Raw genomic sequence first — 26,110 nt, 5'->3', positions numbered from 1 at the left:
TTTTGTAAATTCGATTAATGTTTAATAGTAAATAATGACCCCCGTTTCGCTGTACCACCGCTCAGAAAACCTTATGAAATACAAGTTAAAGACAATTATCATGATCTGCCACGGCTTGCATCTGTGATAGGCGTGCGCCCAAATCTACTATCGCTACTCACTCCGTAGGCTCCCTGAATAGGCAGCAAATGGACGGAGCCGCCTATTCGTGCCGGCTGGCGATAATTAACGTTAATATGATCTCGGGCTTGCTCCGCATTATAAAAGCAAGGCCTGGGAAGTACGTGATGTGATGGAGAATATGAAAGAAGCATGTCAGTGGGGCGATGTAACGCGCCCCAGGGACTTTAAACAAGGACACCAGAATTCCGCCCTTTGATCTCCGCGCTGAGGACAGCTCCGCACCGTGCCCACCCTCGCAGCCCCGCTGCCGAAGAGGAAAAGGCTGCGAGGACGTTTGTGTTAACTTTTTACGTCAGCGAGGACTCGCGCCGGCAATCGACAGCGGGAGAAGCGCTGCCTCCGCATGCTCAGATCTGCCACTCCGCGCACCAACACTTATCGTCAGCTGTGTGCCCGCATGCCAGTGTGGCACAGCCCCCGGAACTGCACATGCACAACCTTTATCCCTTTCTTTCCATTCTCCCTCCTTCAACACTTTCCTTCCCAATTTTATCTAAATAAATTACCCTTTTCCCGTAAGACCTCGCCTCGTGTCCGTGCTTTATGGTGCCGCCCGTGCAACATGAGTCGAACCCGTTACAGATCATAACAGCCTACTGCATTTCATTCTTATAATAACGCAAAAACACAAGCGGGGCTGAATGACCAACATCAGCTGACGCAGTAGAACGTCCTGACAATGTTATAATTTTATGGTCATTTATTTCAGTTAATAAATCTACTACAAATATAAAAAACACAAGATATAAGATGACACAAAACCCTACACGCGTCTTTTCTAATTACACGTGATAAAATCCAAAGGCTCACTGTATTAACATTTATTTTGTTTTAATTTGAATTCTACATTTGTACTGTAAATTTTAGTTCTGTGATTATGAATTTGTTTAACTACAATGTTTTACTTGATTTTATCCACTACTACGTGCAGTTCTAAAACTCCGTGTCTCATTAATCCAGCAGAGAATGAACTAAGGCATGAGGCGTCAGTCTGTAGTTATATAGCGCCACTCAGCGGTAAAAGCCAGCAAACGCACAAAGCCAAGCGGTACCGCCGAGCGCCGCGACGGTAGAACCTACATTCTGATTGAGTAACCACTGTATATACACTACTGTACATGTATTTGTCTTTGGGGCATTTCTGGCCGAGAATGTCTGCATTTTTATCGATAAATCGCGCGTGATTAGCAGCCTTTTAATCAAAACGCTGCTTTTTGTAAAGTGGAAGTACAAGCCGCCGGTTTCCGCACGGCGATGAACAGCTTTATTTATAAGTTATGTTGGCATATTCACGAATCAGGACATTCGCATAGTTAACACTATCAGATTATAAGTTAGCCTACTATCAGGCAATTAAATTAATTTAATTTAAGACCATTTAAACCGAGGCACTGCCATCTCTTTAATTGTTTTGTCCCTGTTAAGACATTACAAAAACTACTATAAACTTACTATGAATTTCAAAGCACGAATTTGGGAATCATTATGAAAATAATATAAAGCACATATACAGTGGTGTGAAAAACTATTTGCCCCCTTCCTGATTTCTTATTCTTTTGCATGTTTGTCACATAAAATGTTTCTGATCATCAAACATATTTAACTTTTAGTCAAAGATAACATAATTGAACACAAAATGCAGTTTTTAAATGATGGTTTTTATTATTTAGGTAGAAAAAAAAAACCAAACCTACATGGCCCTGTGTGAAAAAGTGATTGCCCCCCTTGTTAAAAAATAACTTAACTGTGGTTTATCACACCTGAGTTCAATTTCTGTAGTCACCCCCAGGCCTGATTACTGCCACACCTGTTTCAATCAAGAAATCACTTAAATAGGAGCTACCTGACACAGAGAAGTAGACCAAAAGCACCTTAAAAGCTAGACATCATGCCAAGATCCAACGAAATTCAGGAACAAATAAGAAAAAAAATAAGTGAAATCTATCAGTCTGGTAAAGGTTATAAAGTCATTTCTGAAGCTTTGGGACTCCAGTGAACCACAGTGAGAGCCATTATCCACAAATGGCAAAAACATGGAACAGTGGTGAACCTTCCCAGGAGTGGCCGGCCTACCAAAATTACCCCAAGAGCGCAGAGACAACTCATCCGAGAGGCCACAAAAGGCCCCAGGACAACATCTAAAGAACTGCAGGCCTCACTTGCCTCAATTAAGGTCAGTGTTCACAACTCCACCATAAGCAAGAGACTGGGCAAAAACGGCCTGCATGGCAGATTTCCAAGGCGCAAACCACTTTTAAGCAAAAAGAACATTAAGCTAAAAATTTCGCTAAAAAACATCTCAATGATTGGCAAGACTTTTGGGAAAATACCTTGTGGACCGACGAGACAAAAGTTGAACTTTTTGGAAGGTGCGTGTCCCGTTACATCTGGCGTAAAAGTAACACAGCATTTCAGAAAAAGAACATCATACCAACAGTAAAATATGGTGGTGGTAGTGTGATGGTCTGGGTTTTTTTTGCTGCTTCAGGACCTGGAAGGCTTTCTGTGATAGATGGAACCATGAATTCTACTGTCTACCAAAAAATCCTGAAGGAGAATGTCCGGCCATCTGTTCGTCAACTCAAGCTGAAGCGATCTTGGGCGCAAACTTACTATGAATTTCAAAGCACGAATTTGGGCATCTCATTTCTTCCTTATGAAAATAATATGAAGCACATATACACACATTCATCATGAAAGATCTACTGTAAAACAAAATAAATCATGTTTGCTTCAGCATTGGAAACAATATTGTTTTAAGCTAACTATTTACAGTATACACAACTCATCGTTGTACTTGGTCCGGCTTTTAGATAAAGTCATTTCATGCGCCATCTGGCGGATATTCAGTGAAGCACAAAACATTTATTTTAATTCTCGAATGTTGCTTGCGGCAAGTCGCGGCACGCCGCGCGCTAAATTTCGGCATCTCGTGGGAAAACACGCACAGTCTTAATGGCGACATCTGTATATCCACAGTAAAATGAGACCAATAGTGAAGTTACCTGAAATACTGCAAGGGAAAACCACTGCTCCAAACCTGCCATAAAAAAAACAGATCTGAAGCTGCACATGGAGACAAAGGTCTTTCTGGAGAAACATCCTTTGGTCTGAGGAAACAAAAATCTACCTGTTTGGCCATAATGACCATTGATGTCTGGAGGAAATTGCAAGGATTGCAGGTCAAAGCACACAGTCCAAAACCGTGAAGCAGTGATGGGGGAGGTCAGCATCATAATGTGGGGGGCTGTGCTACAGGAGGGACTGGTGCACAAAATGGCATTATGAGGAAGGAACTAAAAAAGTGGGTGCAAGCAAGGAAGCCTGACCAAGTTCCATCAGGAGGAATGTGCAAAATTTCCAGCATCTTATTGCAAGAAGTTTGTGGAAGGCGACCCTACACATCTGACCCAAGTTGCAAAATTTAAAACAAATATTACCAAATACTAACTCAGTACACGTAAACTTTTGACCCACTGGGAATATGATGAAAGAAATAATATAAAAATAAATTCATTAATAAAATAAAATAAAATAATCTCTCTCTCTCTACTATTATTTGTACATCTTACATTCTTTAAAAAAAAAACTGTGATATTAACTGACCTAAGACATGGAATGTTCACTTGGGTTAGATGTGAGGAAAAGTAAAAACCTAAGTTTAAATGTACTTTGCAAAGGTTTATGTAAATGTATGCCCCCCAACACCCCCCTTAGTTACTACAATCAGCTATATTCATGTGTGTGTGTGTGTGTGTGTGTGTGTGCGCAAGTCTTGTTTGTCAGCAGGCATGTGTGTCTGAAAGAAAGGGAGATTATGCATGTATGTTTTTCACCTTTTTATGTGCTGTCAGTGTGAAATTAAGGTTGCAGATAGTCCTCTGTGGAAAGCCTTTAGTAAATTTTAAATCTTTGAGAAATGAGAGTTTTCCATATGGCTCCTGTCCAATGTCCAACACCTAAGAAACACCAGAAAGTATATACCAAATGTATTCGCTGCAGCTAAATGTGTACATACAGTATGCATTTTATCATATAGGTACAGATGATCATACCCTAACATGGTAACATAACATAGTTACTGGTTAAGCATCAGTTGACAATCTACACTGGGCATGATAGCATACCAACTAAATACTCCCCTTTTTTCAAATTAGTATCCATTCCTTTTTTTTATATTATCATATCTTTGTGAGAATTGGAGTTAGAAATGACCTGGGCCCGGTTTCCTGAAAGCTTCTTATCGCCAAGTAGTTCTTAAGTTGTTCCTTAACCTCTCTATTAACATTATGGTGTGATTCCCGAAACGTTCGTACTCTAAGTATATCTTAGGTAAGTCACATGTTCAGAAGGGTGGTCTGGACCAACCTTAACTCAACCTTAGCATTGTTTCAGCTCAAGACGCTAGTCGCCGCAACTGTGCAGCAGTCTTTATAAATCAGCGGTGTATGCAAACACATTATCGCACGTTATCAAAGTCATATTAATTATAGAATATACTGTAGGCCTGTTTAAAAATTTTATTTTATTTGATATTAGAATTTCATAATGTGACTAATGCAATAAAATTGGCAATCACTTTTAATACTGGACAGGTGGCAAACAATTTGACTCTAAGTGGCTAAGATCGTATAAATTGGTAATCATGGTGGGGTCCAGAAAGCAACAGATATGGCAGCGATACAGCGTGTTGTGCTAAACTGGAGACGGCGCCGTCCGGGAAACCGTGTGGTTCATATAAATTTTTCATTAAGCAAAACTTCAGCCCTTTTCATATTTTGTCTGAGGTGGCTATTTAAAGTTTCGCCTTCCAACGCAACAAATTATTACTTAGACCTGCGCTTGCCGAGCTTCCTGCTCAGACCTGCGCTTGCCAGGCCAACGCGTCGTAATCACGCTCTACATCCCGATGACCAGCTGCTTGCAACACTAAGATTTTATGCTACCTGGAGCTTCATGGAGGTCGTGGGAGAAGGCTACAGCCTCAGCAAAACTTCGGTGTAGAGGTGCGTCCTCGCTGTTACCTTTCTGCCCCATGCCGGGAAATGGATCCGACTGCCAGCAACATGTCACGAGGTACACCAGGGCTGCCATACCATTTCTGGCATTCCTAGAGTCCTAGGCTTAGTGGATGGAACACTAATCCCACTCTCCACTCCATCAGTGCTTGATCAAGCATACATGTCACGAAAGGCATATGCGCCAATAAACATCCAGGTAGTGGTGGACCACAGGGGTCTAATCAATGACCTGGTGGCGAAGTGGCCTGCCAGCACCCATGACAGTTTTGTCTGGGCCAATTCTGCCATTGGTGAGCAAGCAAAAGAAAGTAAATTTGGTCAGAGCATGTTCCTCGGGGGGCAGTGGACTCCCCCTCAGAATGTACCTCTTTACACCAGTATCCAACCCACAGATTCAGGCTGAAAAAGCCATTAATGTTGGAAACATTTGCACTCGCAACATCGTTGAGCGTGCAATTGGACCCTGGAAGTTGCGTTTGTGTCTGCACAAGTCTGCAGTAGGATTGCGCATGAAGCCTCACAGTCTTGACAGTTACAGTGGCAACAGCCATGCTCCATAACATGGCTGTGCGTGTCTGCCATTGGTTGAAACCTTTAATAAAAGTAATCAAGTTGCACATAAGTAACCGCAGCTGTTTGTCAATCAACTATGATTGTATACCCAGTCTGTTTCACCGCCACTACAGGTTACATGAAAATATTAGCGACAGTTTGGTTGTTTTAATTTATACATTTGTCTATTATGACATGCTATTGATAAGTTAACCCATGTCGAAATAAACGTTATTGGAAGAATTTTGTGCAATGTTCAATTTCCATAGAAAATGCTGTCTTTCGTAATGCTGTCATGCAGAAGGAGTGCAAAATCGATTCCTGAGTAATTGAGTGAGCAAATTCAGCACCTTCACTGTAGACAGCACCTTGTAATTTCAGATGTAATAGGCAGCGACTTAAGAAGACTCCTAAGGGACAGTTCGGGGAACCCACTTAGAAAAGTAAACAACTTACGTAAGATATATCTAAAGAGTCTTCTTAGCACACTAAGAGTGTGCGTTATTGGGGAACTGGGCCCAAATCAATACATTCATGGACTTTCCCTCACACCTTTCCCTTGCCCATTTAAACAAGCACACATTATACACACAAACATACACACCTTAACAGTAAAAGGTAGTCGGTTCTCTTTGAAGGCATAGAATGTGAAAACAAGCTTTTGGCTGGTCTTGCTGACTGGAGCTAGATTGCCATAGCATTGCACATAGATTGGCGTTCCCTCTGTAACCTACAGTTAGTACAAAATTTGCAATCAATACAAGTTTGTCCTGTATAATATATGTGCACATTAAGTACACTTACTGTGCATAATATGTTTGCAAAAATGTTTCTAAGTGTGACAGCTATGTGTTTAACTGTGCAAATTTGTCTGCTATTAAGCCATTGTCTGTGAAAGACCTGAAGGGATACATTATGACCCATACCTCAATATCTTTGCTCCTGGCTACTTCTTCAAAGTTTTCCTGCTGCTCAAGTGTTTTGTCCACCTTATCATCAGTTATACAGAAGCAACGCAGCTGTACCACTGCTAAGTCAAGAGGCTTTGCAAACACCACAAATTTAGCAAGGTATGGCACACAAATCAGCTCCTTGTAAACTGGGGTTGCCATAACAACTGTATCATTCACTTGGTAACAGTTTGCCAACCAGAATCTGCAAAAAGAAAAATATACAAATGGAAAAATGGGTAAGAAGAGTGAAAATGAGAAAGCAATGCAGATGTTTAAAGGAGTTAAACTTGTCGTCATTACTATTGAGACGGATAAGGGGTCAAGCCAAGAAAACAGATCTCTGCAATTGTTGTCTTGGCCTGTCGTAAAATAAAATCTTGAGTCCCTTTTGTCTGATAGTGAGACAAATGTGGTTGATTCTGAGAAATACACTACTATATAAAATATCTATGTCCTTTTCAATCACAGTCCAGTCACCAGCCAACCTCCGTTGACCTACTCTGGTTTCTTACCTGATACGTTGTCATTGTGCTCTCCCACAATAACTGCACTGCATAAAGTCAGGCTCTTCCAAAGACATCAGCATTTACTTAGAGTGCACAATCATGGTTCAAAAACTTAACCCAACTAGCCATGGCCAACTGTGTTGATCAATTTAAAGCTGCAGTCTTTTGCTTACAGTCAGTTTTCTCCATTTATGTCAATCACAATGAGGGGCTTATCTTATTAGTGTTATTTTCATTAACATTATCGTGCTTTACATCTTATTTTGTCTTTTAAAACAAATTAAAAGTTTATATGGTAGGCTATCCACAATTTAAAACTCTTGTAAAGTTCCCATTGTGATGTTTGGTGGATAACTTTTAATACAAAGCCACACGGAGACCAGGTTGCAAAACAACTGCTCACTTTTTACTCTCTTATTCTATACCCCTCTTACCGGGTATACCAGCATATCTTAACAAGGAGAGCACCACCTTCAGGTAAGGAATAATAATACAACTCTCATACATCACATCTCCCCTCTTAAGAAATAAATTCCTTTACAAAATAACAACTAAACATTTACTATTATAATTATTTTCTCAATTACACACTATAACTTACTCTTGATGTCACAACCTATTAACTATAAACATAGTACCTATAAACTATAAACACAATCTTTTTTTTTTCTTTTTTTAATGTCTTTATGGAGAATAGAGCTTTGGTGGTTTAATCAGTCTTCCCCAACTTGACCTTTTTTCCTGATTTTCCATGTCCTTAACTGGTGTCACAGGTCTTTTTACTGGTGACAGTGCAGGTGATTGCCCCGAGGTATTACTCTCTGCAAACTCGCTGTTGTCTGAAGAACACTCATCCAACTCGATAGAGCTTGGTTTCGAAAATGTCACTTCTCTGGTTTTCAGCAAGTCTCTCCGATTTCTTCTGCAGATGTTTCCGTCAGGCCTTTGAATCACAAACGATCTCGGTGTTTCATGCGACCTTAACACAATTGCTGGTTGCCAGTTGTTCTTGACTTTCACCCTCACGTTTTCTCCAGTTGCAAGAGGTGGTAACTGCTTTGCCCCACAGTCAAAGTAACTTTTCTGTTTAAGCTGTCTGCCTTTAATGTCTTTATGTACATTTCTGTACAGTTGTGGGCTCAACAGCTTTGTTGATGTAGGCAATTTTGTTTTCAATCTTCGACCCATAAGCATCTGTGCAGGAGACAGTTTCACACCATCCATAGGAGCATTTCTGTACTCCAATAATGCAATATAAGGATCTCCTTGGCTCTCTTGTGCTTTCTTTAACAGGTTCTTAACTGTCTGAATTGCCCTTTCACTTTGTCCATTTGCCTGGGGAAATCCAGGACTAGACGTGGTATGTCCAAACTCCCAGCTTTCTGTAAATGCTCTGAATTCGGCACTTGAAAATTGTGGACCATTATCCGACACCACTTCCTCCGGGATCCCATGTCTCGCAAAGATCGACTTAAGAGCTGTCACCACATGTTTGCTCGTTGTTTGTGTGAGTTTAGCAATCTCCGGAAACTTTGAAAAGTAATCCACACACATCAAGTAATCCTCTTGGTTGAAGTGGAACAAGTCAACACCGACTTTCGCCCATGCTCTGTCTGGAATGTCATGACAGATGAGTGGCTCTTTGGTGTTACTCCGTCTGAAAGTATTACAGATAGCACACTTCAACACGACATCCTCAATTTGCTTTGCCATGCCGGGCCAAAACATCACATCTCGTGCCCTCTCTTTGCATTTGACAATACCAAGATGTGACTCATGAATTCTTTGAAGCATGTCTGCTCTCAAGCTTTGTGGAACTACGATTCTCCAATTCTTGAAGAGTAATCCATCAGAACAGGTAAGTTCCTCCCTGTAAGTCCAGTATTTTCTTATGTCTGCTGGAACTTTTCTTATGTCATCAGGCCACCCTGACTGAACTACATTCACGACTTGTTGCAGCTCTACATCTTGTATTGTTGCTGTTCTGAATGTTTCCTTCTTTTCCTTGGAGATGGGCAAACACACTGACAGTGTATGAACTTGTAACTCATCTTCCAGTAGTGGTTCCACTTGCTCTTTCAAGTACGCTCGACTCAGGGTATCTGCTATGTACAAGTCCTTTCCAGGCTTGTAACTGACCCGTATATCATACAGCTGTAATCTCATCAGCATTCTTTGCAGTCTCGGAGGAGCTTTTTGGAGAGATTTTTTGAAAACGGTCTCCAAGGGCTTATGATCCGTCTCCACTTGTACTGTTTTTCCATAGACATACTGATGGAATTTCTCGCAGCCATAGACAATTGCTAAGAGTTCTTTTTCTATTTGGGCGTATCTTTTCTGACACTCAGTAAGAGACCTTGAGCCGAATGCTACCGGATGTCCTTCTTGCAGTAACACTGCTCCAAGACCTTCAGCGCTTGCGTCCACTGACAGCATTACCTCTTTGTTGACATCAAAATACTTTAACACTGGAGTGTTACTCACAAGTGACTTCAATCTTTCAAAGCTCTTCTGTTGTTCTGACCCCCAATGCCATGCTACATCTCCTTCCAGCAGTTTCCTCAATGGCGCATTTATGTCTGACATGTTTGGAATGAACTTGGACAGATATTGAAGCAGTCCTAAGAACCTCATCAGTGCAGCTTTGTCCTGTGGCTCTGGCATGTTCTGTATGGCTCTGACTTTTCCGTTGTCTGGCTTTAATCCTTCTGCCGTTAGAATGTGTCCTACATAGCTAACTTCAGTCATCCTGATCCTGCACTTGGTTTTGTTCAATTTTAGATTAATGTCTCTGATTCTGTCTAACAGCTTTCTTAGTCTCTTGTCGTGTTGTTCCATGTCTTCACCCCACACCAGAATATCATCCACTATGTTAACGACTCCCTCTAAGCCTTCCAGTCTTTGTGCAATGCACTTTTGAAATACTTCTGGAGCTGACACAATGCCAAATGGAAGTCTCAAAAACCGGTATCTTCCAAAAGGAGTGTTGAATGTACATAGTTTAGAGCTCACATCATCCAACTGTACTTGCCAAAATCCATGATTAGCATCAAGTACTGAGAATACTTTAGCATTTGGCATCTCCGCTACAATTTCTTCAATTGTACGCAACGGATAATGTTCTCTCTTGATGGCTTTGTTAAGATCTTGTGGATCGATGCAGATCCTGAGTTTCTCTGGCTTCAATACTGTAACCATACTATTGACCCAATCAGTAGGCTCAGTTTGCTTTACAATAACTCCAAGATCTTCCATTCGTTTCAGTTCCAGTTTGACTTTCTCTTTTAGAGCTATGGGTACTTTTCGTGGTGCATGAATGACTGGAGCAACATCTGGGTTTAGCTGTATGTGATGCAGTCCTGGTACACATCCTAAACCAGTAAACACGTCTTGATATTCACTCAGAATGTCAGTTTCATTTTTGTTTTCTACTTCGTACACTCTTTTAATCAATCCAAGTTTTGAGCAAGCTTCTCTTCCCAGAATTGCTGGTAAATCTTCTTCTACAATTTGAAATTCCAGATCAAACTCAGTGTCTTTGTATCCACACTTAAGCCATACTTTACCCTTTGTCTCCATCGTGTGGCCAGAATATGTAACTAAAGTGCAATTTGACTTCTTTAAAGTTGTTGTCTTGTTAGAAGTTTTCCTAAAATCTTTAAATGACAACACGTTGCACTCTGCTCCTGTATCTAGCTTAAAAGTAAGTAGACTATTGTTTATGCTGAATTCTTGTGTCCATTTCTTGGTTTCACTTTCCATTGTAGAGACTGTATACATTTGTGGAAGCCATTTGCTAGCTTTTCCCTCATTTTGTTCAATTTCAATGGTACCAATAAATAATTCAGCATCTTGTTGTTCTATCTCATGTACTTTTTTCTCAAATCTTGTTTGTTTGTCCTTTTTCTGTGAAGTTTTGCACATGCGGCTAAAATGATTCTTCCTCGATCACTCATAACAAATTTTCCCATATGCCGGACACTTCCTTGGCTCATGTACATACCCACATCTTGTGCACTCTTTCTCTTTCCTTGTGTGCTTAATATTCTTGTCTGGCCTACTTTGTCTTCGTGATTTTGTTCACTGCAACTTCTGCTTCTTCATGCAGCACTTTCAAGTGGCTTTGTGTTATTTCGTTTGCACGACAAATATCCACAGCCTTTGCTAGGTTCAGATCTGTTTCTCTGAGAAGTCTAGCTCTCACAGTATCATTGTTAACACCACAGACAATGCGATCTTTAATCAAGTCATCATTTAATCTTCCAAACTCACAATCTTTTGCCTTATTTTTTAAGTCTGTCACGTATGCATCGATGGTTTCGTTCGGTCCCTGTGCTCTCGTGAAGAACATATGTCTCAAATATGTAATATTCTTTCTAGGCTCACAGTATTCTCTAAACTTCTCTTTGAGCACTTCAAAATCATCCACATCATCATCAAAGTCCATGGTATTAAATACCTTTATGGCCTCATCTCCCGCCACGTGAAGAAATGTCGCACATTTTACCTTGTCACTCTTTTCTGCAATGCCAGTTGCAATGAGATACAGATCAAACTTTTGAATCCACGTTCGCCAGTTTTCCGCTAAATTCCCTTCAAAATCCAAACTGTTAGGAGGTTTTAACTGATCCATAGTTTTCTTCTGACACCATGTGATGTTTGGTGGATAACTTTTAATACAAAGCCACACGGAGACCAGGTTGCAAAACAACTGCTCACTTTTTACTCTCTTATTCTATACCCCTCTTACCGGGTATACCAGCATATCTTAACAAGGAGAGCACCACCTTCAGGTAAGGAATAATAATACAACTCTCATACATCACACCCATCATATTACCAGGAGGCATGGTCATGTACCTAGTGTGGTTCACGGACGCGTTAGCTTTCCAACTCAACAGCAGAGCCTTTCCACACACACACACACACACACACAAAATTCAAAAAAGACCAATTTTTTATAAAGAGAGAAATTATTTTGTTATGCATGTTTTCCATAAAAATATTTTTTCAGCTAATGTTGTGCGAGATTAATCAGTAACAAGCCACAACATTGTTCATCATATCCCAACAGAGAAAGAAAACACTAGTTGCCTTATGAATAATGTTAAAATAGGGATGTTTATGGTGCCTTCATTTAAGATGCACTTGCGAATTTTTTTTTTTTTTTTTTTTTGCTCTGTTTGAAGAAATTGTGAATAAAATTTATAATAATTGTTTAAGGTATTTGCAAAGGATTGGTACCCGGTCCAGGTTGTACCTGACTTGTGTCCTAAGTCTCCTGGGATGAATTTTTTGTACACAGGATAAAGAGGCATAGACTATGAGTGAGTGAGTGATTAAGGTATGAATAAATGTCAGTTCAATTATGACCAAAACACAAATTTTAAGTAAGCTTAACTTACAGTAAAAACTGTTTTGGTGCTTGTAATAAAACACTTTGCTTTAATTTTGGCATTTTTAAAACCTTAAATATAATCCTTCAGTCTCTGTTTTTATGCTAGTTTTAAGAATTTACAGCCACAGTCCAAAATCTCTGGGATGCCTCCTTAGAAAACTGAAAGATGTTAAAACAGAAATGTATTTGTATTACGACAAAAGGACAACTTAGTGTAAACAAGGCGTAAGATACTCAACCTTACATAAAGTGATTTCCTTGTATTAATAAGTTAGACAGAGAGTTCTGCTGTACAGAAAGACAGTCAGGCATGTACGTGGGCTTTAACCTCAAATAATAATCATTTTACTGATTACATTAAAGATCAGCAGATTAATATTAGATTTAACATTTTAACTGTTCATACAAACACTTTAACCATCAACAACACATGTTAATGCATGTAATGATATTGCTGTCAGAAAAAGAGAACATGCTACTTTTGAGTCAAGCAGAAATCAAAAAAAGATTTATAATTTTGGAATTGACTCTGTCTCTGTTCGCCTTACCTGGCTGAAACATTTGTAGTAAATGAGACACAGTCAGTGACAAAGGAGAGTGAAGTAGTGCCGGTGATGTCCTCCCACTGAGCTGGACAAGTGCCACCTACATGAAAACACAAAGATTATAAAGTATTTTATAATCAAAATCATAATCATGGGATGTCATTAAAGAATTTATACAGTATCTGGGCATGTAGCATTTAGTAGTATTTGGGTGTTTGCTTTTTTAAATAATATTAGTTGGTTTATATTCTACTGTTAGGGTTTAATTTTTCCACATAATCTTTTATAACATTTAGTGTACACATGATTTATATATATTTTCTCACATATTTCACTAATTTCTAGAATTGTATTTTAAATCTGTAAAGCTGCTTTGAGACAAGGACCACTTTCAAAAGAGCTATACAAATAAATATGAATTGAGTTGACAATGAACTAATTTTGTGTTTAAAAGAAAACAAGAAAACATGCATAATTATATATCTAACATACACACACAAATACACAGAATTAGAAAATGCTCAACAAAAGTTTCAGGTGTTGTCAAAATAGGCTGTTAAATAATATGACATTCAATAAACATTATCAATAACCGAGAAGTAAATGCAGTTTTATAATAAATTAATTTATAATTATGTGCCATTGTGTGACTCCGAACAGGGGCACCAGTAGCTGTAATCTTGTAAACACTATACATACTTTTTTTTTATTATCATTTTGATCAAATTAAAAAAGTTGATTCTTGTCCGTATTATGAAATATATTCCTGCCAGCACCCCTGACTTCCAATGGGACACTTACATGGCCTGAATGCCCAAAATGTATTTTATTAATAAAAAAAAAACAATAAAATCTATTTCTTACTATCACCTTATTTTATAACATTACATATATAATTGTCTCTTTCTATTCTTCCAATTAAAACAGTTTTTAATTGGAGGAATAGAGTGTAATATTGTAGACACTAAATTGAATAACGTATAAATCTTTTTTTCTTAATATTATCACTGAAATCATAAGAACATGACAATTACTTAAAAGCTTGCCTAAAAGTTAAATGCTAATACTGCAAAATATTAATGCAAAAATATATTTAATTTATTCAATACTCTTTGCTTATTATTTAATTTTTTTTTATTCAATGTATTTGTATTGCGCTTTTAACAATTGACATTGTCGCAAAGTGGCTTCGAGTCCAGTTTTTTCCTGGAGGCTCAGGTAGACTGTAGGAAATTCCAGTCCTGAACTATTGAGCGACTGAAGTCACAGGTCCTCAGAGAACAGCTGTCTGCATCAGTCGAGGACAGGACCATCTTCGTGGAAAAGTGGAACCATCCTCAGTCACCAGACGCATCCCAGGCAGACCACACGGGGCATCCATGCGACGAGATCTCCAACCAAAAGCAGGACTCCAGGACGAGTTAGACAGGTCCAGAGGGCAGAGGCGGTCTGTGTCACTGGCAGCTCAGGAGCGACATGTATAGCTCGACAGAGAGATAGGTAGAGGAAAAAGGAGAGAGGAAGAGAGAGAGAGAAGAGAGCAGAAGAGGAGAGAGCAAAGGAGATGGAGAGATGGCAGTTAGGTATGGTCACAGTCGAACAATGTATAAGGTGAATGTATATCTAGTGCAGAGTGCAAGCAGGGACTCCGTCAGGACTAACTATGACAGCATAACTAAAAGGGAGAGCCAGAAGGAAACACAGATATGAGGGCTCCCTGAGATGTAAAGCAACCAATCACCTCAATATCAACAAACCTGAGTAATCAATGAGAGTTGGGAAGACAGCATCTAAACATACCAGTTCACTGTAATACTCTACGCCCATGAGTCCCCCAGTTCCCTTTCAAAAGCTACACTCGATGCTGCGCGAAAGTGCTATGGGAAACGATTCCTCGTGACCGGTTGTGAAGCACGCCAAATATTTTGGCATGTATAACCTCAGGCAGGTGACGTCAACCGATGAGGTGCACCTGGAAGTTATAAAAAGGCATGAACTGGAAACACCCTCAGATCATTTTCTCTTCAGGATCCATGTTGTGTGTGCGTGTGTGTAAGCATTTTTTTTAACATAAAGCGAAAATAGAAAATGTCTTACTACTTACCAGAGTAGTAAGTCCCTACTGTGTAGAAGAATATCTCGCTGAGGGCGATCTTCGCGTTTTCTGTTTGAGTGTTTGGGGGAAAAGCACGCTATCCTCGGGCTTCAGGGAGCAGGTAAGTATTGCGATTTTCTCCCTTTTAAAGTCCTGCGCGCTCGGGTTCGCCGTCTTAAAGCGAAACCGCGACCCGCAACGCATTTCTGGCGTGCAAATCTGGTGGAGGCGCACGAGACCGAATCATGAGTCTTTTACCTTCCACTTCTCCAGCGCGCTTTGGCGCTTCTTGTGAAGGGGAAAAGAACTTTCTCTTTCGCTTCCGCGGAGATGGAAACTATCACTCCAGAGCGCTCCTCTAGTGATGAGCCACTGTGTTAGTTGGTGTTAGAAGTGGTAACTTTCAATATTTTATAAAAAAATACCAAAGAAAATTATTGTGTATAGAGTGATTACAACCAATACAATTTATGTTCTGATAAGAAAATCTTCATTTTTCTATTCCAGTAAAACAGTAATAATGTTAATTTTAGAATCTAGAATCCAGAAGATAAAATTTGCACAAATTTAAAAAGAGATTTTTATGTGTAATTAGAAAAGCTACACGTGTAGGGTCTTGTGTCATCTTATATTTTGTGTTCTTTAAATTTGTAGTGGATTTATTAACTTAAATAAATGTAAACTAAAAATAAACGACGATAAAATTAAAACATTGTCAGATTAATGTGCAAAAACTATATAGTAAAACTATATAAGCTACATAGCCTTTATAAGACTCTAATTTTATTTAGGTGCGCTCACAATGACGAAAATGATTGTGTATAGAGTGATTACAACCAATACAATTTATGTTATGATAAAGAAAATCTCTATTTCTTCTATTCCAGTAAAACAGTAATAATGTCACTTTTAGAATCTAAAATCCAGAAGATAAAATTTGCAGAAATTTAAAAAGAGGCCTGAATCACTGCAGGTCTTCAAAATCCAGGTCTTAAAGTGGGGAGGGATGCATTTCATTTATCTGAATGTATAGGTGAGAACAGCTATATTTGAACGTTGCCTGCCATTGTTAAGCACACACAGTAACTAACATCCCAGGACAAATAGGAAATAAGAGCCCCTGATTAAACGGCATAGATATTATTAAATATTACAACAAAATTCCTCCGCGCTCAGGAAAACTTTATGCGTGCGAGAGGAGGAGATAAACAACAACGGCCCACATTTAGCGTGTCAGAAAATTAACCGAAACTCTGTGTATACGTGAATTAATAAAATGGTCAGGGTGAGTCTCCTTGCTGTTTTTCCCCCAACGCATTTTTTAACTTTATGCCTGCAGCTGAGCGCTAATTAGGTTACGAAGTTAAAGACGTGGATCACGATATGTCACGGCGTGCGCCTATGAAGGGCGTGCGCCCAAATTTACTATCGCTTCTCGCTCACTCCGTAGGCTCCCTAGATAGGTGGCAGGTATGTAAAGGGACGGAGCCACCTATTCGGGCTGGCTGGCGATAATCAACATTAAGATCTCAGGCTCCACATTATAAAGGCAAGGCGCGTAGTTGAGTCCGGGAAGTACGTAATGCGGTGGAGCAGGACAGAGTGGCATGCGAGCGGGGCAATGTGACGCGGTCCAGGGACTTCAAACAGGACACTGGAAGTCCGCCCTTTGATCCTCGCGCTCTCGCGGCGCCTTTACTCTGTGCAGGCGGGCTGCCTCCGCATGCTCCGTTCTGCCACTCTGCCCACTGCCACCAAATTAAATGAACAAATATTGTAAGTAAACAACAATAGCCCACGTTTAGAAATTCTTTACAAGGCTGCGCTGGACCGGTGTTATGCGCAGAGCGCCGGGGGATGTAGCCTACTGAAGCTCAAATTTCCGAAAACTACACCTGTGACACAATAACAATAATATTTCAAACATTTTGCAGACTGACGTTTGGAGAAACCAGAGAATAAAGAATAAACCAGTTGTTGGGTCAAAATAACCCAACCAGGTGTTCATTTGTAAATGACTCACTACATTTGACCCAACATGAGCAACACAACAATGTGTTTAAGGTACCCGAAATAACCCAGAATTTTGACCCAGCATAAACCACCCAACGATGTGTTTACAGAAACAACACAGCATTTTTAGTGCGTCTTTTTTGAGTTATTGTAATGTTTCATTCTGAAAGTCTATTTTACCAGTTATTTCTATATTTAAAGTTTGATGTATTTTTTAACATAACAATAAACAGTTACAAACAAAGATATAACAGTTAATTCTTTGTACAAATAAAATTATCTGTCAAAACAACATTTAACCAAGGTTTGTTTTTTGACTCATTATTATACAATAAATATCAATATATTTGGTTCAGATTTTTCATTTTTGTTGTATAAAGTTCTCAGATGTGAAAATTACAATCACTGTAGTATTTCTTTTATACAACATATTGTTAAGACTTTTTTATTGACTTAATTATATTTCTAAACTGCGTAGAGTAAAAAATTTTACATTGCGCCACCTGACGGTCATTTCACGAATGACTTTAAAATGCAACTGATTTATTTTGGCTGCTGCCGTTTTCCGACGGCGGTGAGTGCGACGGTAATAGGCATTCTGGTTGTCCACCTACTGTACTGCCAGCTATGTCTCTTTAGGTACGAAGCAATGAAGTGGACCAGCATCCTTAGGAGGCTGTGGTTCAATCTCCGCCACCACTGGTGTTTCGGAGAGCAGCGGTCTCCAGTGCAATCGTTAGGATGCTGAACACCTAACAGCCACCACCATCACCACCCCTTCGTTGGCGTCAACACGTCGCCCTAGCTCACCTCCCTTCTTAAGGTGGAGCGCTAACGCCACAAAGCGTTCTCCTTCCTACACGAGGTATGAAGTTGAGTGTCATGCGGAATCCAAGCGCAATGCGGGCACAGCTGTCTCCTGTGCGCGCCGAATTCATTATAGTATACTCTAAAGGAGTATAAGCTAGGCGAGGTGGTAACGTCACTGCTCCCAGAGTGGTTTCAGTGGTGGCTTAGTGCCGGAGGCAATAAGAGTTACGCGCCGGGAGCTTCGTACCCTTTCTATGTGGTTCAGACCCTCGTCCTTGACTCTGGGTCCCACTCTAGGTCCGTGCTGTCATCGCGAGTTGCTAACGGCAGACGGTTTTTCCCTTAGGGGCTGGAGCGCGACCTTAGCTGGCCGCCCAGCCCAAGGGAGCTGGAGAGGTTATCTTCTCGTGTGGCACATCAATTGCCCTGAAACAATGACTCTATTTCTGGCCCTGAAATACTCCCTCCAGCAGTCAAGAGGTTATTATGTCCTAGCGCGGACACTACAGCAGTCTTGTAAATATTGCCTGTGCAGACTAAGCTCGCGCCGCTAAGAAGACTAGCCCACTAGGTTCTGCTTTGAGGACAGGACAAATTCTGTCCGTCAGGATCATTTACATTCTAGGACATGGCGAAACATGCAGACCCAGTCCACTGCCGAACAGCTTCAGTGCTGGAGCTTCTGCAAGAAAGTTGACCTCAGGCTTTTGTCCTAGTACACTCAGAACATACGGAGCCGCTTCTCACCTACGTCCTGACTGATGGGGCTGGTAGAAAGCACCCCTTAGTTGCAGGCTTATTCACGGGCCTCATCAGCCTTTCTATTGTGCTTAGGCTTTGCCATTGGCTAGCTAGAGCTATTCTGCATCCTCACCCAACTATCTTCTGCAGTTGTCTTCGAAGCTTCTGTTCTCCGCTGTTACAGCTACGGAGCAGTAAGACTTCATTAACTGTGTCTAGTTCATGCTCCTTAGGATTTACAGTACACCACCGCACTAGCCAGTGGCGTAAATCAGAGCAGATTTCATATGTCTTGGGGCCGCAGCCGAAGGGCAGCCGCCATTAGACGAGTCGGGTTGGAGATGCTAGTCCCCTAGCCTAGGAGGACAGGACAAATTCTGTCCTTTAGGATCCTTTACATCCAGGACATAAAACATGTAGACCCAGTCCACTGCCAAACTGTTCCAGTGCTGGAAGTTTCTGCAAAAAAAAAAAAAAAGCCGTTCTGCATTCTTACCCAACTATCTCCCACAGTTGAAGCCTTCTGTCCTCCGCCGTTAGCTCCGGAGCAGTAAGTCTTCATTCGCTGTGTCCAGCTCATGCTCTTCAATTTACAGCGGACCTCTGCATTAAGCCAATTAGAGCAGGGTTTTATATGTCGTGGGGCCACGGCCCAAGGGCGGCCGCCATTAGACGAGTCGGGTTACAGATGCTAGTGCTCTAGCCTATGAGGTGCGTGGCATACTTCGCCTCTAGTGATTAGGGCTGTCGACCAGGAAGCTTGCCTCATCTATTGCTCCAGCAAGAGGGGCTTCCAAGCATGGCATGCGGCAGGCTGCCTTTCCGCAAGACATCGGTCAGGCTTTATAGGGGGATGCCAGGCTTGCGGGTCCTCGAGTCAGCATCCCAGGATTATGTCTAGGACTCCTTGGGGGTACTGTGCGCACACAACCCTGGGGGTTCAGACACTTGCAGTGCGGTGAAGTGGGTATTCTCGTTCCCATAGCGCTTTCGCGCAGCATCGGGTGTAGCTTTTGAAAGGGAACGTCTCGGGTTACTTTGCTGTAACCCTGTTCCCTAAAAAAGCGAGAATGAGATGCTGCGCTACAATGCCGCACTGCATGCGTGACTGGACATCCTTCAGACGAAATTGACCTGAGGGTGTTTCCGGTTCATGCCTATTTATAACCTCCAGGTGCACCTCATCGGTTAACGTCACCTGCCTGAGGTTATACATGCCAAAATATTTGCTGTGTTTGACACACACGTGCTTCACAACGGGTCACGAGGAATCGTTTCCCATAGCGCTTTCGCGCAGCATCTCGTTCCCGCTTTTTCAGGGAACAGGGTTCCAGCAAAGTAACCCGAGCCGATCTGCTCCTTTACCTCTACCTATGCTTGGCTAAAAAAAAAATAGGTTTTTAGCCTAGACGTAAACACTGAAACTGTGTCTGAGTCCCGAACACTATTTGGAAGGCTATTTCATAACTTTGGGGCTTTGTAAGAAAAAGCTCTGCCACCTGCTGTAGTTTTAATAATACATGGTACTGACAAGCAGCCTGCATCCTTCGAAGTAGCGAATTGTAAGACACTAGCAGTTCACCCAGATACTGTGGCACGAGACCATTTAATAATTTATACAGCAATATTAGTATTTTTAAATCTTTGCAAAATTTCACAGGAAGCCAATGCAATGTGGATAAGATAGGGGTGATGTGTTCGTATCTTCTGGTTCGAGTGAGGACTCTCGTTGCTGCATTCTGGACTAACTGAAGCTTGTTTATGCACCTTGTTGAACAACCAGACAGTCATTTAGCGACAGTATATTTCTTATCTTGGAAATATTTCTGAGGTGAAAATACTATCCTGGTAATATTATCTACATGTGCTTCAAATGAAAGGCTGGAATCTATAATAACACTAAGGTCTTTTACTGTTGCACTTGATGGAACAGAACGGCCATTTAAAGTCACAGTGTGATCAGAAAGCTTACTTCTAGCTGCTTGTGATCCTATGACTAGAACTTCTGTCTTATCAGGATTAAACAGAAGGAAATTAATTAACATCCAATCTCTTATGTCCTGCACACATTGCTCAACTTTAGTAAACTGGTTTTTCTCGTCTGGTTTTGCTGAGACGTATAAGTGTGTCATCAGCATAACAATGAAAACTAATACCATGTTTTCGAATTATGTTGCCCAGAGGAAGCATGTAAAAGTAAAAAAGCAGTGGGCCTAAAATTCAACCCTGCGGAACACCAAACTCAACTTGAGAACATGAGGAATGGTCACCATATAAATCTACAAACGGATAACGATCAGTCAAAAAGGATCTGAGCCACAAGAGGGCCGTTCCCTTAATTCCTACCACATTTTCAAATCTGTAAAGGAGATCACTATGATCAATATTGACAAAGCTGCAGTAAGGTTGAGTAACACAAGTATAGTGACGCAACCCTGATCAGAGGCCAATAGGAAGTAATTTACTACTTTAACAAGTTCTGTCTCTGTGCTGTGATGAGGCCTAAATCCTGACTGATACAGTTTGTTTATGCTATTTCTATGTAGATATGAACATAGCTGCTGTAATACTACCTTTTCCAGATAAAGGGGAGGTTTGATATCAGCCTGTAATTGGAAAGCTGACAGGGGTTGAGGTCAGATTTCTTGATTAGTGGTTTAATAACTGCTAATTTGAGAGATTCAGGAATATACCCACTGAAATTACTTTCAACACGGGTTCTGTTATTGCTGGAACTATTTGCTTAAGAAAATGTGTTGGTATGTGATCTAATTCACAGGTTGACGATTTTGAAGAGGAGATGAGTGAAATTAGTTCTATCGCTTTAAGGGGAGTAAAGTATTCTAGGTTCTGATGTGATGTGATTAGTTTATCATCTGTATCACTTAAATTGTCTGGTTTCAAAGCCTGAATTTTTTGCCTAATATTTATGGTTTTGTTATTGAAGAGTTCATGAAATCCTCACTACTGTATGTTGTTGTTGTTGTTGTGGAGATTTCTGCAGTGGTCTTGTTTTTAGTTAGTTTAGCTATGGTATTAAATAAAAATCTAAGATTATTTTTGTTATTTTTTTATAAAAGTGGAGAGATATATTGATCTAGCAGCACTAAGAGCTTTTCTATAGTTCAGGATGCTCTCCTTCCATGCTATTTGGAATACTAACAATTTAGTTTGACAACATTTGCGTTCTAGTAATAGTAGTTTGTTTTAGTGCGTGTGTGGTCGTTATACCAGGAAGCAGGTTTCTAATCTCTAATGATTTTCCTTTTAACTGGAGCTACATTATCTAATGTCCCAAACATTTTCTGACATTCCCCATTTTAAGGGGGTGGACGAATTTTCAAGCCCCACTTGTCAACAAAATGATAACGAAATTGGCCAAGTTTACAATTTATTGAAATATCAATTTCTAAACCAATAAGATTAAATAACGCCAAGTTCAAAACATAAAATACACGTGCAATTGTTATAACCGACTTACTTATCTAGAGCTTTCTTTCAAAGAAGTCGAGTGGCTTACAGTATTAACGTGACTTGGTTGTGTTGTCTCCAAGTGTCTTCTTACTTTGTTGGGTCTCATGCTGTCTGCTGCCAGCGGTTTAAGACACAAAACACACACCTGTACCATTCCGACAACCAATAGGGTGACACAAACGTACCATTCCGAAAACCAATAGGGTGTCGGAATGGTATGTTTATACTTCTTATCCAACGTCAAATTTGCTCCAATCCGGTTAACGCGATTTATCCGGATGTTTTTGTTTATTTGTTTTTTAAATGACAAACTATAATAAAATAGGAGTAACGAGGCTATTTTTAAAATGTAAGGTGTAGAAAGTACAGATAATTGCGTGAAAATGTAAGGAGTAGAAAAATAATTACTACAGTAAAGGATAGATACCCAAAATTTCTACTTAAGTAAGGTAACGAAGTATTTGTACTTCGTTACTTGACACCTCTGGTGCTGAATCACCTGCTTTTTTGTGGTCCATGTAACAAATGTATCCATGGACGTTATTATGCTCACTACATACAGCACGCTACTGACCCGGTTTGTGTGCGCAGTAAATTTAGTTTGATATTCGCATCTCTGACTTTAATAGCTGCGTGAATAAACACGCAAATAAGATACCCACATATATTTCCTTTTTACATTGTCTTTAAGCTACATCCGCCCTAAATTATACATGTTTAAAAGCATAAACACCATTATTCTCTACGGCGCAACAAATGATATAGGGATCGTAGAAGCGTAGAATTGATCTTTCCTTCTGTTCAGCGCCTAAAGGATCAAAAAGCAACTTTGTTGCCACACTGAAAACTAGAAATGCCAGACTAGTACTGCCTGATTAAAATATAAATTTTTAACAAAAATACAGAAACATCAGCATACACATTGGAATAAATGAAATTACATATATAATACTGAATGCTTCCTTATATATTGTTCCACTGCAATTAACATGCCTACGTTAAACCGTTATTGTTGCACTATGGTTCCACTTTTTCTCTGATATTTTAATTGACTTGTATTAATGATCCATTTCTTTTTGTGTGATTGTTTAGTTTCGAGTGTCCGATCTTTATTGTCAATAAAGAAAAGCATGAATTAGAATAGGTACTTTCCTATTATTTTCCACTAATTCCCTCCCATTCAATGCGCCCCACCTGTCATGTCTGTATGCCCCACACTTTGAGAACCACGGATCTAAGCTATAAAGAAGTGACTCTAAATATTCGGTCGCCTGATCGAGTTCTGTGGAGTCAGATGACGATCCAATTAAAGTTGGTAATTCTGGGAGATTATTGATAAAGCTCTGTGTGGTACTTGATGTGAACGTACGTTTAAAGCTGTAGCATACATTATTACTATGACACACTTTAATCAAGACAAGACAGTGATCTGAGAAATTCAGATTGTGGAATTGTAATTATGTTTCTTATACTTAACCCGAAGGATAATATTAAATCCAAATCCATGACCTGCTTAATGAGTGTGTCCTACTACACACTGATTTACTCCTACTGAGTCCAGTATGGACATTAATGCTATTCTCAGAGGGTCTTCTGGATTTTCAAAATGAATATTAAAGGCTGCAGCAATCAACGCTTTGTCTACAGAAATGACAAGGTTTGAGAGGAAATCTGCAAATTCACAGAGAAACTCAGAGTACGGCCCTGGAGGTCTGTAAATGATGATTAGCGGAATCGACTGAGCTGACTTTATGTTACTATAGATAGCTTTAAATGCAGTACATTTAAATCTGTGTTTTTGTACAATGGCCAGATTATCGTTGTAAATAACTGCGACGCCTCCCCCTCTACCAGTTAGCCAAGGCTGGTGTATGTAGCTGTATCCAGGAGGACTAGCTTCATTTAGAGCTACATACTCATCCTGTTCAATTCAGTGTGCTTTAATTGGAAATAGGATTCTTCTCTACTGGTAAGGTAGGTTTTTAACTTTTGTACTGTTTTTGAAACAATTGGTTCATACTGTATACTGTACCTAGTTTTTGCTGTTTGGTAGTGTTGATTGCAGTGTGATTGAAGTAGGTCTAAAGCAATTTGTTCTCAGGTAATTAAAGTAAAGAAAGCAGATTTTATCTCTTCCCTAGCTATCCATTACTCTTTTGACTTTTTGGCACTAACTGAGACCTGGATATCTTCTTAGAACTCAGCTACACCGGCTGCCCTATCCTCTGCCTATGTATTCTCTCACACTCCACAGGAAACTGGCAGAGGTGGTGGTACGGGTCTCCTGTTGTCCAAGAGATGGTCCTTCTCGCCTATCACCCTTTCTCATCTCAGTTTTTCATCATTTGAATTTCATGCAGTTAAGGTAACCTGTCCAATTAAACTCCACATCTTAGTTATTTACCGTCCTCCTGGCTCTCTAGGAAACTTTCTAGATGAAATGGACATGCTTCTTAGTCTTTTTACTTCTGCTAACACTCCTCTCACTGTTCTAGAAGATTTCATCCTTCCATATGATAAACTCCAATCCTCTTTTCTTCTCCCTCTCCTTAACTCCTTCTCCTTCTCCTTCCCTTTAACTCTAAAAAGCTGCCCTTCTACACACAAGACAGGGAATTCTCTCGACCTTGTTTTTTGCCGCCCTTCCCCAGTCACAGATATCACTCCTATTCCTCTTCATAATTCTGTTCATCACCTGGTATCCTTCACCATAACCCTTCCTATTCTATGTAAATCTAACCACCAAAATGTCTCTTTTACCCGCAGAAACCTTCCTCTATGTCTTCATGCACCCTATCATTCCTCCCAGACCCAGACTCCTTTTCCTCTCTACCACTAGAGACTGCAACTGAAACCTTCCTCTCCTCTCTCTTCTCATCCATAGATCTCCTTTGTCCACTGTCATCTAAACCAAGGAAGACGTCTTGTCCTGCTCCTTGGCTATCTGATGTACTGCGCAACAACAGAAGAAAATTAAGAACTGCAGAGAAAAGATGGAAGAAATCGCAACTTGATTATAGCTGAACTGCCTGCCACCTAACACACTGTAAAAATGCAGATAATTTACTGCTTTCTGTTTCACCCAAATGAGGATGGGTTCCCTGTTGAGTCTGGTTCCTCTCAAGGTTTCTTCCTATTACCATCTCAGGGAGTTTTTCCTTGCCACTGTCACCCTCGGCTTGCTCACCAGGGACAAACTGACCATTTTGATTCATACAAATTCACATTTCATACCAACTTAAATAATTCTTTTGATTGTGTAAAGCTGCTTTGCGGCAATAACAATTGCTAAAAGTGCTATACAAATAAAATTGAATTAAATTGAACTTGATGCAGATCTCATCTCTTACCAGACTCTTCTCTCCAAATTCTCATGTGACGTTAACTACCTTCTTCAGACAAAAGTTGGAAGCCTCTGCACATGATCTTGGCAAACACCACAACATCATCTCCTCACTACTCAACCCACCGACTCCTCCTGCCTCTTTCTTTCTGACTGCTGACGATTTTGCTACATTCTACGATGGGAAGATTGCAGCAATCCGCCAGTCCTTCGCTCTCAACCAAACTCCTATGGCAGAATCTCAAGACCTTCCCTTCCCTCCCTTAGCAGAATTCTCCAACCTGTCATCTGATGAGATTCAACAGATCATCTCATCATTTAACCCCACCACCTGTTTATTAGCCCCAATCCCTTCCACAATGTTCCAGGCCATCTCACGAGACCTCCTTTCCTTCACCACAGCCATCATCAACCATTCCATATCATCTGGTCATGTTCCTCCTGCTTTTAGGAAGGCGAGGGTTATTCCCATCCTC

At 40.3% G+C, this 26,110-nt stretch overlaps 1 protein-coding gene across 1 annotated transcript in view; it reads right to left on the bottom strand.

Moving 5' to 3' along the window:
• LOC128535336 (ankyrin-3-like) overlaps nt 1-26,110 on the bottom strand; it is a 142,810-nt gene that overhangs the window by 41,050 nt on the left and 75,650 nt on the right. Inside the window, exons 7-10 of the mRNA XM_053509207.1 lie at nt 13,162-13,258; nt 6,683-6,911; nt 6,361-6,486; nt 4,011-4,142 (exon numbers count right to left, since the gene is read on the bottom strand). Coding sequence (XP_053365182.1) covers nt 4,011-4,142; nt 6,361-6,486; nt 6,683-6,911; nt 13,162-13,258 — 584 coding nt within the window. The remainder of the gene's footprint in view (nt 1-4,010; nt 4,143-6,360; nt 6,487-6,682; nt 6,912-13,161; nt 13,259-26,110) is intronic.

This window comes from Clarias gariepinus, chromosome 13 (genome assembly GCF_024256425.1).
Source record: "Clarias gariepinus isolate MV-2021 ecotype Netherlands chromosome 13, CGAR_prim_01v2, whole genome shotgun sequence".
NCBI lineage: Eukaryota > Metazoa > Chordata > Actinopteri > Siluriformes > Clariidae > Clarias > Clarias gariepinus.
The sequence above is the reverse complement of the archived record's forward strand: the minus strand, read 5'-3'. Positions and strand labels throughout refer to the sequence as shown.